The sequence below is a fragment of the Ascaphus truei genome, chromosome 5 (assembly GCF_040206685.1).
Source record: "Ascaphus truei isolate aAscTru1 chromosome 5, aAscTru1.hap1, whole genome shotgun sequence".
NCBI lineage: Eukaryota > Metazoa > Chordata > Amphibia > Anura > Ascaphidae > Ascaphus > Ascaphus truei.
This window is the reverse complement of record NC_134487.1, coordinates 71,886,267-71,906,223: the sequence shown is the minus strand read 5'-3', so window position 1 is coordinate 71,906,223 and position 19,957 is coordinate 71,886,267. Positions and strand designations below refer to the sequence as shown.

The window sequence follows — 19,957 nt, the reverse complement described above, 5'->3', positions numbered from 1 at the left end:
CAAATTATTTATTTTTATATATATATATATATTAAAACATATACAATATACAAAAATAACAACTAATAAATTGGGGGCAAACTGCATAATAGTTTATAGAAAAAGAAAATATGAAGTTTCAGGCCATAAATGGCCTTCCTTCAGGTAAGGGGTAGCCTGAAACGTAATTTTTTTGTATTGTCTCCTGAAAATAAAATGATGAATTGAAAAAGAACTTCTGATTATGCTTCTCTATTCATTGAAAGGAGTCTACAGACGGTGAATCTATAAACTGGTATGCTGTTCCCCCTAACTTATTAGTTGTTATTTTGGTACTGTATTACTGTATGAAGACACACCGACGAGTAACCAAAAAAACATTTTTCTTATCTAACTGAATGAAAGCCCTTTTGTATTACTTTTTGGATTGTAGCTATAAATGTTTTTTTATATGAGAATATGTGTATTTATTTATGAGAAATTAAAACTTTTATTTACAGGATCTGCATGAGGTGGATTGTATTTCAAAACAAGTGCAACTGTGTACTTGTGCTTTGAAAATATGTATCAAGCAGCTGGAAGAAAATATTTCATACTGTATCTATATTGTATGAAGCAAATACATATTATATGGGTATAAAGAAAATGCATATCTATTCCATCCATCATTCTGCGTATTCACCTAACACATAACAAGCAGGGTAATAAACTTCAACCGATACCAGATAAAAACCTAACAAGCCTACCTGTCATAGTCCATGCACCCTGTGTATTGCCCTTGGTACAGTACTTGAAGCTGAGGGGTTAAAGCTCATGAGGGTTAAGGGTGCATGTCACTGGACATGGTATCTGGGGGAAGTTGAATGCACTTCACATAATTCAATAAAAATAGCTGCAGTCTTACAAACATGGAATAATCCTCACAATTCAACATAAATGCTCAATAAGATTTACATGTACTGCATGCTGAAATTTGATTTTTCCATGCCACTGTAAATATTACTTTTTTTTTTGTTCTGTTATGGGACTACAGTAGATGAAAGAGACTTAGGCACGTTCTATAGTGCCGGGCGCGTGCTACGCCGTGCGTGCGCGCGGATTTTTAGTTGGCTGACGTTAGTCAGCCTTTCTATAGATGTGCTGCGCGCGCACGGCAGGGAGAGGGGAGCCGACAGACAGCAGCGAAGATGAAGAAATTCATATTTTCGCGCTGCTGCCTGCACTCAAATGTATGTATTGGTGTGTATGTGTGCATGTATGCATGTATGCATGAATGCATGTATGCGTGTATGCATGTTTGTATGGATGTGTGTGTGTGGGGGGGGTAAATAAATACACACACAAAAAAAAATATTAAACTTTTTTTTAATTTAAAAACATCTTAATTACACTCCCCTTACACTTACACTTACACAACATATACAGTACACACACACACATACACGCATGAGCATGCATATACATGCATATACACGCACATACACTTACCTGCAGCTCCCGGCTCTATATACACGGAAAGCATGCGGCACTTGAACATGCTGTATAGAACGGCCCTTATATGGCAAAATAAAATAACATCCTATGCTTTCAATGTTTGCAGTGTATTCAAAGAATAAATTATTCCTTAATCTTATTCAATTGGCTACTCAGTAAAAAAATTCAAATATTAAAAATCAACAGTACATGTAGAATCAAAGAAATGAATGGCAGATAAAACCTACGTAGTGTTCCCATGTTCCCTATTGTTACAAACAAAATGGAACACTATTGAATATATTGAGAAGCTTACAGTAGTAACGTGCAGTTAACAATGCATGATCTTCTACAGTATTTACTTTAATGGAAGTTTAATAGAAGTTAGTGCATTTTTTAACTATGCATTGCCCTATAGTTCATCATCTTGTATAGGTGTCATAGGCTGTATTGTAAAGTGACTTCTCCATAAACGTAATTATTGTATTAATTAAATTGTGATAGTGCCAGTTATATTTATCTGATTTCTGAAATAATGCGCCAGTCATTAATGCAACTTTTTTGGATCTTTCTACACCACATGCTTAGTGGTGACTATGCAGTTTTGCCTCTAGAACTTTTCTAGTGAATCTGTGTTACTTACCCTATGTATATATGTGTGTTGAAACACATCTATCAAAACAAGCTTTATGTGACTAATTTGTATGTATGACTGTATAGCTTTATTTGTATAGCACCATCCATGTACATAGTGCTTTACAGCAGTAATACACATTACTAAGTAATAGACGATATCATGGGAATAAGCTCTACAGACATGAAAGTAAATATTAGGAAAAGGAGTCCTTGCCCCAAAGAGCTTACAATCTAATTGGTAAGTAGGGAGAACTTACAAAGACAATAGGCGGGTGGTGTTGTGTGTATGCAAAGGGTGAGTATACTTCTAATCCCTTGGCTAGTACTTTGAAGCTGCTCAAATGCTTAATTAAAGAGTTGTGTTTTAAGACCTTAAAGATAGGGTGACCAGACGTCCCCTTTTTGCCGGGACAGTCCCGGTTTTTCGAGTGCTGTCCCAGTTTCCTGTGTGTCCCGGAAATGTCCCGGTTTTTCCTCCATGTATTCCCGTTTTTTTGTATTGTCGCCGGCGCTGCGCGAGTCAGCTGCGGTGCGCGAGTCAGAGGTGGCACGGAGGAGGAGACTGCAGCAGCCTGGCTGGTGAGTATTTTTTTTTTAATGCCAGGGGTTGGGCTTCTGTAGAAACATGCTGATTGGAGGATGCGGCCCGGCATTGTCAAAAGTCCCGCCCCCCGCCATTTTCCTACCTTGGCCAATCCCCTGCGTCCCGGCATTAAGCCCCGCCCCCAGCATCATCCTTCACCAAGTCATGTCACGGAATGGAAGGAAAGGTGCCGTGGGGAAGGGAGGTGAGGGGCAGGACCAGGGTGCCTTGGGGCGGGGGGCAGGGCCAGGGTGCCTGGGGGGGCAGGACCAGGGTGCCTTGGGGCAGGGGGCAGGGCCAGGGTGCCTGGGAGTGGGGGTCAGGGCGCCTGGGGGTGGGGCTTCCGCTTCCTTCTGGAGAGCAAACGTGGTGTGTGTGTGTCTCTTCCCGCTCCTAGCTCCTCTGCCAGCTGCATGGTGTCTCCCCCCCTCTGCCCGCCCGGGGTGATAGGAGGTGGGTTTTTGTGCCTTTGCCTCCTGTCCTGGCACTCCCTTCCCCCCCCGGTCCCCTTGGTGCGGGAGATGGGGGCGGGCAGTGGTGGCTGCGCGGTGTCGCCCCATTCTGCCCCGGGAACCTGTGGCTGCCCGCGGGGGGAGGGGGGGGGGGGGCGGCAGTTTGTACCTTTGCGTCCCGGCGCTCCCATCAACCCTCCCCCCTTGGTGCGGGAGATGGGCACGGGGGTGGGTGCAGGGGGAGGCGGGGAAGCCGCCTACTCGTGGCTGCCTCTGTCTGTACTTCACTGTGTGTGTGTGTACACCTGTGTGTGTGTGTGTGTGTGTGTGTGTGTGTGTGTGTGTGTGTGTGTGTGTGTGTGTGTGTGTGTGTATCTGTGTGTGTGTATCTGTGTGTGTGTATCTGTGTGTGTGTGTGTGTCAGTGTGTGTGTGTGTGTGTGTATCAGTGTGTTTGTGTGTGTGTGTCTGTGTGTGTGTGTGTGTGTATATCTGTGTGTGTATGTGTGTATCTGTGTGTGTGTGTGTGTTTCAGTGTGTGTGTGTGTGTGTGTGTGTGTGTGTGTGTGTGTGTGTGTGTGTGTGTGTGTGTGTGTGTGTGTGTGTGTGTGTGTGTGTGTGTATGTGTGTGTATCAGTGTGTGTGTGTGTGTGTGTGTGTGTATCAGTGTGTGTGTGTGTATCAGTGTGTGTATCAGTGTGTGTGTGTGTATCAGTGTGTACTATCTGTACTCCCATTGAGAGCATATATAACCACAGTGACAGTAAATGGATTCAATGGTTAGTGGGGGGGTTTCATAGTATTGTCATTTGTATTGTTTTTTATTGCAATGTACTGGATATTTGCCATATTTGGCAAATAGGGCTATGTGTGATGTTGGTGATAGAGGGGGTTGGTGAAGATGGTATTTGCCCCGAGGTGGGTGTTTAGGCCTCCCGGGAGGGTAGGAGGAGGGGTTAACCCCTTCATTACCTTAGCGTTAGCCACAAAAGTAATTCAGCTAGTCTGTAATTTTATTTTTATTAGATATGATTGACACACGGGGCTTTCCAGAGCAGAAATGAATACGGGTCAGGTCTGGAGATCCCCGGCTTCAATTCTATGTAGTAAAAATAAATTCTACCCCATCAGATGCAAATCGCAAAACCTATCTGGCCACGCTTTAGGTTGTGCAAAAAAAATTAAGCGTGTCTAACCCGCGATTTGCATTTCAGAGCTACTTGAATAGCAGTTACTGGCAAATAATGCGAATTTCAGCAGTTTTATAGCTACTGTACCGCATGGCTTGTCAAAGCAAGAGTGTAAAAAAGCCGTTTACAAATGATTTTGACATGTTATCACAGCTTTCTGAATAACTACATATGCAAAATTTCTTGTGAAGCGCACTTTACAAGCATTACTTATCAAAGCTATAGTACCTGAATAGTCACCGAAGACTAATTATGCAACATTATATGTCTGTTGAAGCTTGATAAAATGTTTTGAATAGAAGAAAAATGGGGGAAAACTGTATTTTGGATAGTTTCACACATCTCTAGTGTAATCTATAATTTTTGTACCAAAAACAAATAAGAGGCTATTGCTCTTTGTTGTTTCAGTGACTCAGCGAATCACGCAATGTTGTAACTTGCATCTTTATTTGTTAGACTGGAGCTTCTGCAATTTGCACGATAAAACTTGTAGCAGAGGTCATGCGTTACAGTATGTGTGATAATGGGTTATTTGACATCGGCTACACTGCATTGCTCACATAAAACATAATTTCAATAGGTTTAATGATAAAGACGTTCTATCTCAGGTTGACACTGCTTTACAAAACGTTCTGGAAACATTTGAAAAATTAATTATGGATATGAAAAAGAAAAGCGATCAGTAGAAACACTATGAATGATTGTATACTAACCACCATGCTTATCATTGGAAAGACTCTTGAACAAGAAGGATAACTTTGATAAGATCTACAGTCTTTTCAGCTGCAGAAGGGGAATCATCTAATATACAGTAGATGCTGCCAAAGAAATGTAGTCAGGTGTCCCCTCCGGTCCCCGGCCTCCCGTTTCCCTCCCATTACCTTCGCTGCCGAGGAGGATGTTGCAGGGAGGTGCAGGAGGCGACGGGCTCGCTGTTGGCTCCCTCCGCAGGGCGCCGCCTTGTTGGGGATGCTCGCGCACACGTGCGGAGGTTTGTGCATGCACGGAAAGGTTGCGGCAGCCATTATCAGTTCGTGCATGCGCAGTATCCTAGGCGCACGTGGCTGCAGTTAAGGATAGGCTACAAGGGGACCACAAGCCCCATAATACTTAGGGAGATGGCACCATGTGACCCATGACAGCCAATGGGACTGCTGTTTACCCTGGAAGGGGAAGAGATACATTTTCACGCGCTGGGAGCACAGGGACAGTCAAGATCAGGACAGAGGGGGTGCAGATAGGGCTGTGTTATGTGGATGGTGTATAATCTGTGTATAATCTGTGTATAGTAAATACTGTTACTATATACCGGTGTGTGTGATTACTGTGTGTATTGGTTCCGGTGGGGGGCTCCTCCCAAAACTTTGGGATCCCTCAACGGTGGAGGCACTGCACCTAAATGATAATTATACCCCAGGCTCTCAGTGGCAGATGCTCAAGGTCTCCTGTTAGCCGGACAGGTGACAGCAGCCCAGGTAGTTTCTATACCCGTGGCGGGGGGGGGGTGGTGGTAAAAGGGCTACAGAAAGAATATCCTTTCTGCTTTTTCTGAACCTTTAGTCCTGCTTCCCAGAGACTGACCAAATGTATGGATCTCAGATGAGTTTGAAGGAAAAGAAGAAGATGCAGTTGGAAGAAACCCAAGAGATCGAGAGAGGTGGTCACATTTATCACAGAGCAATTAAAAATTGATGCAGAGACACGAGAGGATGGGAGCAGGGACAAACTTCTGTACTTTTTGGACTCAGACCATACCCTTACAGAGATTCGGGTACTTTGCACGGTTCACCTACGGATTATTTATTTAAACCGGAGTGACCCTATTCTTTGCCCCATTACTATATTACTATATTATATTACATTATTATTACTACTATCCAGGAACCGCTCTCTTGGTAGTTCACTTTTACCTATGTTTTATTAGTTATGCTGTCTCGTTTTTTCCTGATAATATTTTAAATACAGATATCTGTTTGCTATATTTGACTCCATATGTGTGCCCACATATAGAAGATTTCTACCTTCCCCTATCCCTGTTTGGGGTTTTGTTGTTTTACATCTGTGTCTACCTTTTTTTTTTTTTAAATACAACATATGGCTTGAAAATGTGGAGTTAATATGAATGCAGATATCAAATATTTTCTAATGAGCAATAATTTACTTATACAGTACTAAAATTTTAGACATGTTTTAAACAGAATACATAAAGATCTTGTTAGCTCTCTGAGGTTATGGCCTATTGTGGAGATACTGTAGCTGAATCAGTTTGCAATCTCTGTCTATATCTCTAGATGCTTTTTATATCTTTATTCCATCTAGTTGAAAGGATTCATTCAACTTTTAAAGATAAATCTGACTATTGAAACAAGGCTATTGAAACGAGCATTGAATAAGAATGCCCTATTATGTAAATTGAATGTACACAACTAGCTCACTACATCATTTACGGGAAAGTGCCGGCTGCAGGGCTTCAATGGTATCGTTGTTATTAAAGAAGCAGATCATTTAGATACGGACATTTACAAAAAAAAACGAAATGCGACAGTTATTGTTTGTTTCAATTCATAATAAAAAAAATTGTGTGTGTATAATAAGGGTAAGTGTGGTATTTTCAGTTGTGATAACAAGCTTAGAAAAATATTGGTAAATTATCTTTTCTTACAAAGGGACAGAAATGTACACTAGATTTATCCAGTAATAAATTGCTGAGGGAACAGAATTGCACCAGTTTTGCCTTGATACATACAGTAGACAAACATGCCTCATATGTGTCAAGAGTTAAGTGGAGCAGTTCTTGGGAAAAATCATTGCTCCCGATGTAACCTTTTGGTTTCAATGGGTTTTTTTTTTCTTTGATAGAAATAGTGCAGGTATTTTGTCCCAAAATAGTAACATGTTTGATACATTCACTCACACGTATCAATGCAAATGTGCAGCCATTTTGGGGCAACAAATCTGCACCATGTGTATCACATGAAATGATCCCACTGAAATCAATAGGGAGGGGTTTGCCCCAGAATTGCATCACTTTTGCCTTGATACATAAACCTCATAGACCCCATAGAATACAAAAGCCATACAGCTATTGGTATGAGCCAGTTATTGAGTGATACCTGAATAATGAAAAAAATAATGCTTCATTAAAGCCAAACTATTATTGAGTTGTAAAACATTTGTAGAACCTCCCAATTTATTAACCCCACAGAAAACAGTGCATCAATATTACGTACTGTACAATAGAAAACTACACGATCATTTCACCATCTGTGGAAATAAATAAAAATTATCTAGCAATCGCAAAGCAGGACTGCAACTTTAAGGAACTTATCGTCTAAAAAATACCTAAGCAAAATATTAACATCAACAATTTCTATACATTATCGGCGGCAATGCATACAGTATTACCAAAAGCTATTTTTGCTATTATACTGTTAATAGGACAATCTATGATCATTGATGTGCCTTGAAGGAAGTTAGCACAGCTTGCACCAGGAAACCATTTTGGGAAAGGTTAAAACAGTTACTTCTTGTAATATCAATATGAGATGCATCCAAATTTGCTCCTCCCCACGCCACTGTTTTCTATCTTCTTCAAATATATTAAATCAATAATTTCATTGATGTAACTATAATAGAGATAAATATATGCCAGAGATAGTTCCCCAATGTTAACCTTATTTGATCTGTTGGTTTAAATAAGTAAATATATATATATATATATATATATAAAGAATATCACTTGTGAGCACATTCACATGTCTTAGACAGGTCTGCAAACCTGCCTTTCACCATTATCACCTAGCATACAGTGCTTCCACTGCAGCAAGGAATTCTGGGAAATGACATGAAAATGGGCACACAATATGTCACCTTTTGCCTGAAATCCATTTTTACATGGAACCCTTATAAGCAAATGCTTTGCTGTTCACACGGCTTTTAAGCACAGCATGTGATTAGATGCAAAGCCAGTCAAACCACTCACAGACAGCTGTTTCGACCTTGTGGGTCTCATCAGTTTGACGTTGGCTGTACAGGCTTTGCATTTTGCAAGGCTTGGTAGGTTTACCATGCACATTTTAAGTTATGGTGAGTGAAAAGGGCAACAAAAAACCTCCACCGTTAGCATATAGCCAAAAAAGAATACACAGAAGAATGCTCACAAGTTATATTCTTTATTGGCTATATGCTAACGGTGGAGGTGTTTTGTCGCCTTTTTTTACCCACCATAACTTAAATAATGTATGGTAAACCTACCCAGCTTGAAAATGGCAAAGTCAGTACAACCAACCTCACACTGATGAGACCCACAAGGGTTTTGTTAAATAAATCATAACACAGTGTAATATATAATGTGTTGTTGTTCATCTGAGGTTGTATTTACCTAATTTTTAGACCTGCTAAACTTAACATGGCAAAAACAGAGCTCCTACGTCAACATTACTGTTGGAAGTACTATCATTCACCCAGTAGCCCAAGCACGCTACCTAGGCTCACACTCAACTCCTCTCTCACATTCCCTTCTCACATTCAAAAGGTACAGTAGCTAAAACCTGTCATTTTTCCTTACGCAATATTACAAAGTTACACCCTTTCTTCTGTTGCTCGACTGCTAAAACTCTGACACAAACCCTCATTCTCTCCCGTCTCGATTATTGAAACCTCCTGCTGTCAGGCCTTCTTGCCTCTCACTTGTCTCCCCTACAATCTGTCCTAAATGCTGCATCCAGAATTACTCTACTCTTTCCTAAATCGGTCTCAGCGTCTCCCCTGCTGAAATCCCTCTCCTGCCTTCCTATCAAATCCCATATCAAACACACAATTCTCCTCCTCACTTTTAAAGCTTTGCACTCTGTTGCCCCTCCTTACATCTCAGCCCTAATTTCTCACTATACACCATCTAGATTCTTGAGTTCTGCTCAAGGATGTCTTCTCTGTATCCCTTTGTTATCTAAAGCCTTCCCGTCTTAAACCTTTCTCGCTGACTGCCCCACACCTCTGGAATGCCCTTCCCCTCAATATCCGACCAGCACCCTCTCTGAATTATATTTTTTTATTTGATAAAATATTTAGGTTTGCAAACCCCTTACAAACTAGCTTTAAGGATATACAGTAAAAAAAATTTACTTGCATTTTAAGGTTTGTAGGCAGTAAACAGATTGTATTGTAAATAATATGTTTGCTAATAGCTAGGAGATGACAATGTTCTTTGTTTATGAAGTAACATATTTTTTATTGCTTATAAATATTTTAATAATTATAAGGTATATATGAAAAATGTACTATTCAATTTATATGTATTGTAATTTTACGAATGCCATATGTTTATACACTATATTGAATTAAATGAAATACTATCATTTCTGAACTTGTGTTCACCAAAATCATTAAAGATAAATTAGAATTAACTGTAGTATTTAAAATATATTTATGAATTATTTCACAGATTGAGTAGTTTGCTGGCGGTGGACTCTCTTTGTGAAGGTACAATTATAAAGTGCATGCTTAGGCGGATTCAATATGCAAGGTCACCTGACCTTTTACATGCTGCCCGTTACCGCTATTTTTACGAAACTCTGGTGATATCTTAACACAATGAAAAAATGTAAGTCAAAATGGCGAAATTTTATTTATTTTTGAGGAATGTAAACTTTTGCCAAAATTGTGCAAAAAAGGCATAATTTAAGGAAAATGTAAGGAAAAAATGTAGTAAACACTTTTGAACACATTTCCATGTCTTTAATCTGTTATAAAATTCTTTTTTTTATTTCTACGGCTGATTTTTTTAAAATTATTTTGTTACCATTAAATAACAAATATAGAAGGGAAATATATTTATTTTATATATAAATGTATATTTTGATTATACTATTAAAAATAAAGTGCACTAAACAACATTACAATGTAAATCCAGCTGAACTTTGGAGTCAATTATGTTTTTTTGATTGGAGTAAGAGAGCTAAGAATTATATGGTTAGATTTTTATACATTCGATTCATTATCTGAAGTATAGTTAATTATGGAAATTGTTTTTTTACTTAAGGTTAATATTTCAAGATTAACTGTGTAGAAACAGCCAACCCTGGGAATATTCTACAATAGTGTCCAGCTTTTTACTCACCAGTCAGTACCATTTCTATCCCCACTTGCATACTTACTGATCACTTCCTTAAAATCAATTAAAGTAGACTCAATGTCCCCCTAAATCTGTATACAATTTTCATGTGGTGGCCCTTAACAACTTATCTTGCTAGTATGTTTTCTGGAAACTCTCAGCAAACTATAAATAGCAAACTATCACTCAAACAAAAGTGAGAGTGTTAATGTATCTGCAAATTCTGTTTTAATGACCTTCTGCCAACTGGTACTCAAATGCATTTGAGCTTAACTGTCAGGATTTAACAGTGAAATGCCTGTGTTTTTTTTCATAACTGACATTTGCATGATCTCAGTAATTATATGTAAATCTTACAATTTCTTATTTTTCTCACATAAGGTTCATGCGACTTGTCAACTGCTCAGCTGTCTTGTGAGCTAATGCCTGTGGGTTTCAAACATACCGGATGGCTGTATTTCAAGGTCTTATACTGCTTCATTGTTTAGGTCATTAACGTGTTCATAGTAGAAGTCTAACTTACAAATCTTAAGAATGTATCTTAAGAATCAAATGCAATTGTTTTTTTTTCACCTTATCTACACCATTTACTGCGCGGTAAATGTAACGACGGATCATTTAAACACATGTTAGCTATGTATCTGATTATCATTCAAGCCAAACTTAATTTTGGGACACGGAGTCATTCAGTGTTAAACCTTGAAGCTTAAAAAAAACAGATTTTGGAAAAATAAATGAGATATAAAGGAAACATGGCAGGTACTGCGTGTAATTTTTGCAAAGTGTAGTTTTATTTAATTCAGAAGGTTTTACTATCTTAAAGTATCAAAAATGAAAATATGTATTTTGTTTCCACTAGTGGTGTACCGATTACCTGGAATTACCCGGTACCCGGCATTACCGGCACATTTTCAGCTACCCGGACATTACCTGGACCCAGCAACTGAGAAGTGAGCCCGGCGCCGGGTATTGTCAGGGTAGCTAAAAATAATCTTATTATTTACCTTATTTACCTTTCAGCCAGCGACAGACGACATCTTGGAACAGCAGCAGCGGACTTGTGGCGGTGGCAGCACCGGAAGTGTCTTCAGCCGGCGCGGGACAGCAGGAATCCATTCCGCAGCAGGTAAGCAGTCTGTCCAATAGGAACGCTCCTGCTCCAGTCACATGGTTCCCCGGCGGCTCACACACACACACTGCTTACCTGCTGCGGTGCTGCGGAATGGATTCCTGCTGTCCCGCGCTGGCTGAAGACACTTCCGCTGCTGCCACCGCCACAGGACCGCTGCTGCTCTCCAAGCATGAGCGCCGAGTGTCCTGCATTTGCGCACGCGTGGCGGGGGGGTTGGGGGGTGGGTATTGCGGGTAGTTGAGCATGCTGGAAAGTTAGATTGTTTTGTTTATCTAAGCGCCGAGCGCGGGTGAGCGTGCGTGCCCGCACACGGGTGCGCGCACCGCGTGAGCGGGGACTTGCCCTATTACATTTATTTAACTAACAGCGGTAAGCACCGCCCGCTCAGCGGCAGCGGGACTCAGCCTAAGTTAAGCATATCCTAAATTATGAAACCTATACTAAAAACTACAGATAAAGTGTTACACCCTGTAAGGCTGATTGAATCTTTCTATGAAAGCATATTTCATTTATAAATGGTTTACAAATATTTGTTTCTGACCCATTACACACCGTGGGACTGCTCTTTTAAACTTTCACTAAATTATGCTTAACGAGATTATCACTAGAAAATGGGCCGCTTGTTTGCATTCACAGAAATTCCTCCTACTGGGGAGTGATGAGGTAGTGCACAGCAAAGAAAAGATGGCAACTGGATCGCCCGATTGAAAAAAGTTTCATGTTCAATCATTGTGGCAACAGTTTAAAAAAATCAGAGCAGAAAAAGCTCAGCGTTTCACGCTAACTTGCGCTTTGTTTGCATTTGTTTGGATTTGGTTTATTTTCTAAAGAAACTGTATTCTCCGTTTGGAAGGAAAAGTCTACATTTGCAAAAATGCTAATTTGTTAAATTGTTTTACTATTAATGGCCAATTATCCATCAATATTATCCAACACATCTTACATTTATTACAAGGAGACAATGCTTTTCACTGACTTTAAACAAATTTATCAAGGATAGGTATATTACATATTCATAATATAAATGTTATAGATTCAAACTTCTAGTCAGAGGTACTGAATAACACAGGAAAACAAAATGCAATGGTAATAAACAGGATAGAAAAATAAAATATATGAAATAAAAAGAAAAACATAATTAATTGCAGTGTATAAAAATTATAAAGTGAACAATAGATCCTCTTCCTGTTAAACATGAAAAATAAGAAGAATCCATTTAAGTGTGCATATTATAACCCAAACAATACAGCCACTGACTTGTAGAAAAAATATAGAAATAATCTGTATTAGGGTGTGCATTATTATATAACAATAAAATACTTTTCTAACAAAGATGGGGTGGAATACAAAAAAAGTTACTAATGTAATCTTTTAAAAAATACATTTGTATGAAAGAAAAGTAAATTACTCCAATTTGGTATAATTGCATTATAACCAGAAATATTGAAATATTTAAATATCCCTAAAAAGACTTACCAACGGTTCCAATTCATATTCTGAACCATTGTTCTTTTTTTCACTTTTATCATCATTATTATCTTCAAAAGTGTCATCAGATAAACAAATTATTCTGGGGATGTGTTTTTCTGAAAAATAATGCAAAAATCGCAAAAGTTAAATGGACAATTATTTTATTAATGCACAAGGTTGTCAAACACTATGAGATAAAATGTTTTGATACCTGTCACTATTGGATTCTCTGCATCAAATACGTCCAGATCTTCTTCTTCTTTACTATGAAAGTAAACAGAATGATAGGTTTTAAATTCTTGAACACCGACTATACACATGCCACATACTCCGTGTACATTAGCCTACAGAGTGCAATTTAGGTGCTAAAACAACAGAAAACATAAAAAGTCATGAAAACTGAAATAGTAATCTGCTTTAAATGTGAAAAGGAAAATACTTGTTTTAGTATCTGCTATCAAATATGTAGAAATGGAATTATAGAAACGAATAATTAGTCAGCTAAAAACAAAAAAGTATCACTGTACAATTACATCCTCACAAATGTAGCAGGTAGAAGCTGCCAGAATAGTTAGATTTCCATGGACTGGTCAGTATAACCTATCCCTGCAAATGTCATCCCTGATATAGGCATAGTCTTTCTTCAGCCCCAATTCCATATGTTTTAAACATTGCCTTGCTTTTCTTCCTTTTAGTTTAACATGTATCTTACCGTAGCTCTGTTTAAAGACCTGTAGCTATCCCAGAGAAATAAGCCCAAGTTATAAGTGGGAGGCTACAGGCTCCAGTTATTAATGATGGAGTTATAAGGCTATTTAAATTGAAGGAAAAGTGACCCAAATGACACAGTTGGGTATGCTATCATGTTCTGTAGCAAACGTCCATCATAATGTTTCAGTCACTTGCTTCAAACAATTGATACGGTTTTGAATTTGTTGGTTCCGTGGCCTTCTAAGGAATAAGTGCACTTTGTAAAGCTATTGTAGGCTACTGCATGGGCAACATAAATATGGTGTACATCATGTCACTTTTGCATTTACCCCATTACTCTTGCTTTCATAATTGACCCATAGAATGCTCCACTCCAGTGAGCATTCTTTTTGTAAAACCTACTGGCGTAGAAAGTGTGATGAAACTGCTACCACACACATAAACTTGATTATAACCCTGGGATGGATGAACTTGTCTGCGGGTTAAACTATTTGTGCATGAAAAGGGGTTGGTGTCATCTCATTCTTGAGAAGACAACCCCTTAGTCATGTTTTACCTGTAGATATGCTCCACAATAACCAGGCACTCCTGTAAAGGCGACAGAGAAGCCCAATGCTACATCCAACATGACAGAAATACACAGTAAAATACTTATATATTCTCTTGAAGTAGGGTCATTTAGTTTTTACTCCTGTAAAGGGAATTATTCTTTTGTCTTAACCCCAAACGTCATCAGAAGTCACTTTATCATCACACAGAAATGCACATAGCATTGACAGTGTACACAGTGCCACATTTTTACAGGCACAATGAGACCCTGCCCCACAGAGGTTACACTCTAATTCTTGTGCCTGAGGCACAGGGAAGTCACAAGAAGATAACACTGGGATTAGAGACAGATTCATTCAGCTTCAAAATCTGGGTCCATTTCTCACTGAGCCACTCCTGCAGCTCTGATTGTTGTGTGTACAATATGTTGCTGCATTTTATTAACTAATACCTATGGAAATGAACTACACTATTGTGAGTGCACCTTTATATCAAATGTCTATTGTACCCTGCACATAACTTATTTAGCCATTTGACTATTTGCGTTTAACTGTTATATTGTAAATTATTTACCTTCAACTCCAGCAGCAGTTTGAGTTACAAAAAAAAAAAAACTGTCTTTAAGAAGTTGCAATGATACATAGCTATTATATGGAAAATTGTCAATTAAGACATATATTGTAGATAGGGGGAGGCAAAGACAAGAGACCGATGCATTACTGCAGGGTTGGCCAGCTCTATCCTCAAGGGCCACAAACAGTTTTCAGGATATCCATGCTTCAGCATTGGTGGCTCAATCAGTGGGTCGGTCAACGACTGAGCCACTGATTGAGCCACCTGTGCTGAAACAGGTATCCTGAAAACCTGAGCTGTTGGTGGTCTTTGAGGACTGGAGTTGACCACCCCTGCCTTACAGCATCTCAGTTTTCTTTAGCTTTCATTGTGTTAAAAAAAATAATTCAGATACAGTACATCATTGGAACAATGCCCTATACAGCACAAGTAAATACACATGTAGTCATGTAGGAAAGGTTTAATATATGAAGGAAAACAATGACAACTTACACCTAATGGGGTATGTTCACTAAAGTGCATTCATCAAATGAATGGCCATTAACAATTGGTAATTGCCATCACACTGTACTGAATGGATCTCATTGTTTCATACCATGTTCTATAGCTTTCATACAATGTTGATTGAAATATATTTAGTTTTTTTCCAGATGCATTTTCAAAGGCCTATTTCTTTTATTAATATAGTCAAATAGAAATTAGAAGCATTTTTGACCTTGATTTCCATATAAAAGAAAAGCTGAAAATGCTGCAATCTGCACAGATTTCTTAATAGTGTCAAATAGAAAAACATTGTTTTTTTTTTTAATCAGGAACAGCAAAGGCATGTTATTTTTGATGTGGACCATAGTAAAACTTAATCATTTGCACATTTGCCACAATGACAGTGTAAGCATGATAGGGTCTAACATACTGTATATGCACAAGGAAATGTAAATGTATACATTCATTTTATTAACAAATAATGTGTAGAACCGATGAGAAGTACATGTGAAGTAGGCACGTATATTTCGTACAATAGGTTTAGGCCAGTGGTGGCCAGCTCCAATCCTCAAGGGCCACCAACCGGTCAGGTTTTCAGGATATCCCTGTTTCAGCACAGGTGGCTCAATCAGTGGCTCAGTAACCTGTGCTGAAGCAGGGATATTCTGAGAACCTGACCTGCCCTTGAGGACTGGAGGCCCCTGAGGACTGCAGTTTGCCACCCCTGCTGTAGGCAATTGTTGAGTCTACTAAGGGGCTTAATAGATTGTTCAATCAAGCTTCCGACATGTGACCTTGCACTTCAGGGTAATGGATGACCCTGCCAATCATTTGTAAGAACTTTTTGGCAAATATCACAGCGTTCGCAAACTGTTGCGAACATTCGCACATCTCTAAAAGTGACTTTGAGCAAAGTATGAGACGTACTACAAAATACTGTATTTGATATCACGCCTACTGTTTCTGTTGGTCTACCAACATGCTAACTAGATTGTAAGCTCTTCAGGACAGTGTCTCCTATCTCCAAATGTTCCATTTATTCTTGATGCTATTATCTCATCTGTATTGTTATATTCCCTGTAATGTATTGTAACGCTTGTAAAATGTGTAAACTGCTGCATACTGTACCTGAGTTGACACTATAAAAAGAAAAATATAGATACACATCAGGTTTAAGCAGGGTCTGTAATAGACCTTGACAGGCAGAAGGACACATTTTTTTAACGAAGACATTAATAGGAAGGTTGAACGTGTTAGGCTGCATACCCTGTGCTGCTGACTGCACTCATGCTTGAGAGTGGTGACATCACAAACTGTCCAAGCATGAGCGTTCGGCTGTCCGGCAACTTTACTTTTTTGGTAAGCACAAGTGGGGGGGAGGGGAAGTGTGGTCAAGTGATTGGCTGAGGAGGTCATGTGACCCGTCAGCGCGCCTCAAACTGAATTTTATCTGTCCTGGCAAGCGCCTATCACCTGTGAGCATACGTGCACGGCACACCCCACGTGAGTGTCGCCGGCCTGATTAAAATTGACTGTGCTGACCGCGCTACCCACAAAGCGCGGTCAGCGGCAGCGTGGACACAGCCTTATCTGGAGGAGAGACACTAAGGCTGATTGTAAAGTGTGATCATTCCTAAATCCACAATTCCTCTTGCTGCATTTGAACAAAAGAGACAATTCTTAGTCAGGTAACACATTCTTTAACGTTTGAATAGTTTTTGTTTTGTAAGTCAAGCTATGTTTAATAGTTGACTAAAATGTTAGAAGGAAGCTCCAAACATAGAAACATAGAATTTGACTTGGCCCACCTATTCTGCTAATTTTCAGCAATACAAATACCAAACAATATTTAATATGTAAAGGAAAGGGTTCTTTACATTAAGGGCAGTTGAAATGTGGAAATAATTACCCATGCAGAATGTGATGCAATAGATATTTTACAAAAAAAATGTGAACATCTTTTAAGAAAGGAAAGGTATTCAGGGATATACAGTACCAAATAAGTAAACATAGGAAGAATGTTAATCCAGAGAGAAATCTGATTATTCATTATTGGAGTCAGAAAGGAATGTATTGCTCCCCTTATGAGACATCATTGGATAATGTTTCACTGGAGTTTGTTGTTTCCTCTGGATCAAAATACTTTAACTACAAATATAGGATAAGTATCTGTCATCTAAATATAACATAGGTTGAACGCGATAGACAAGTCTTTTTTTAACCTCATCTATTCTGTAAACATAATATTTACATGCAGATTTTTCAATAGGGACCTTAAGAAGGTCTTGCTCAATGGAGGAAACAATTCTGATGCGGTTTTGCACTGCTAGTTGCCAACAGCCATGCTGATTAAATCAATATTGTAAAATCATGCTGGGAATGAGTTAAACTAGTATTCCAGGCATGTTCTTGCACCAGTTATTGTGGGGTATACCTGTGCATTCATCTTTTGTTCACTAATAGGTATTTCATTGATAAATCATCTGATAGTTGCCTTGCTCACATAATTTAGATTAAGTAATATTAGCTGGACTCAGCAATAATGTCTGATTTGTTATTATCTCTTAACAACTTTATAATTCAGTACTTCTATAATTGTTGGAGATTGGTTTCCTTTCCTACACAAATAAAGTATTAGTGAACATATTAAACACCTGTGCAACCTAGCTCTCTTTAAATGGAGAGAGGAAGAAGGGGGAGAGCAGAAGGGAAAGAGAGGAGGGTTGAGGAGGAGAAGGGGGATAGATGAATGGATAGAGAGAGGAGGGTTGAGGAGGAGGTTGAGGAGGAGGTTGAGGAGGAGGAGGAGGGAGAGGAAGGAGTGAGAGAGAGACTGCTCTCTGCTAAGATGGAGAGATACTTGTGCACAAAAAGGAGTACATCTTAGATATCTGGGAAATTTGCCAATTTGGATATGCAAAGTATATTTGAATAACTGAAATCAGCTCACTCTCCTATATTTCGGGATCTGGATGGGAGTAACGCCACCCTTAGGTATAACCTAAATAATATCAAGTGAAATCCCTACTGAAGCTATAACGATGCTCTGTGGCTAGGCGTTGATTGAGAGAACAGCACTTTTATATATCATTAGCACACATCCATTATAGTTATCGCAATGCAGTTTCTGTCCAATAACAGCTCTGCGGATCTGGGCCATTACCTTTTTGTGTGTAGTTTAGAAAGATTTTCTTATTATGTGGCATTTTTTTATTTTCGATATACAATAAATCTTGGGGAAAATCGTAGTTAATAGGTTTATGTAAACAAGACACACAACTTTTCTGATCTGATACTTCTGAGAGAAAATACTGATGTATGACTTTTCAGATAATTAATTAAGCACATAACACACTAATCATGCCTCAGAAGTGTCCTGGGTTTGACTGGGACTGCCCAGGCCTTCTTCCCTGTCTCCCCTCATTCCGCTGTCTCGAGTGAGGGAAGGTTGGTCGCTCTCTCTTCCTTCTACCAGCTTGCGGATACGTGAGTGGGCTTTGGCCGCTGTGCAGAAAGAGCAGAGACCACTCCTCTGCGCCTCTACTGAGCTGCTTCCATCTGGTGAGTGGATTATATTTCCCTACAGTACTCATCATCACTGCTGCACAACTAGTGGGTCGCAATAGCAGAGATGCAGAATAGGGAGCACTTATACTTGTATTTAAATTTTATAATTTCATGTCAATTGTTAACAAGACAATACATAACTTTTATCAAGATCTTAATCTGCACTGCCAAAATATTTTTCCGTCATAAAGTTATGGACAATGCTCAGAATGTTACCAAGGACGCTCAAATCACACACTGCACAAACAAGGACATTATAAGGTTAGATCTAACAAGTATTACATTGAAAACAAAGGCATTTTAGAAACAAAGAATTAGTGATTTAGAAATAAAAGATTCTGTGACAAATTTCTGTCTTTACAGGCTATAATGAGATGGTTGTATTCAACAAAGAGAGGAGTTATTCAGATACAATTATAAGCATATGTCTATAACCCTTTCAGTGCTGAGGAATCAGTTATCGGTTCCAAAGCAACTTGGGATGCGGTTGTACTGCACTGAGGGTGTGAAATATATTCTTTGCTGTCCACACTATTACAGTGCAGGCGATTCCACTTCCTACAGTATGTCATGGAAACGTAATTATGCTTTCATTAAAGTAAGGATATAGCTTATTGCTTCTTTTATAGGCCGTAATGAAGAGACACCTTGAAGTCTATTCCAAAACCAAAGATTTTCAAAACTTTGTTTGATGCCAATGTTTACAAATATTGCTATACTGTACATACAACCAAATACGTTTCCCTATGTCTCAAATACCAAACCTATTGTGAGATCTTTAGTGAAATGATTCTTTGTGTCTTTGTTGTTCTGTTATTATTATTACTATAATTTATTGTAAAGTACCAAGCTTTTCCGCAGTGAGGTACAGTGGGGGTACAGACTGACATCAATTGCAATCTATATTGAATAAGGAAGTTGTATAAATATAACTAACCCAAACAATCAATATTATTTAGTGCTCATGTTAGTGATTCTGTTTCAGTCATTAATCATATGTATATCTTTATTTATATAGCGCCATCCGTGTACATAGCGCTTTACAGCA

The 19,957-nt window shown here is 38.9% G+C and overlaps 1 protein-coding gene across 1 annotated transcript in view; it reads right to left on the bottom strand.

Annotated features, from left to right (window-relative positions):
- PPP1R3A (protein phosphatase 1 regulatory subunit 3A) overlaps positions 1-19,957 on the bottom strand; it is a 40,762-nt gene that overhangs the window by 3,362 nt on the left and 17,443 nt on the right. Inside the window, exons 2-3 of the mRNA XM_075600012.1 lie at positions 13,238-13,290; positions 13,033-13,142 (exon numbers count right to left, since the gene is read on the bottom strand). Coding sequence (XP_075456127.1) covers positions 13,033-13,142; positions 13,238-13,290 — 163 coding nt within the window. The remainder of the gene's footprint in view (positions 1-13,032; positions 13,143-13,237; positions 13,291-19,957) is intronic.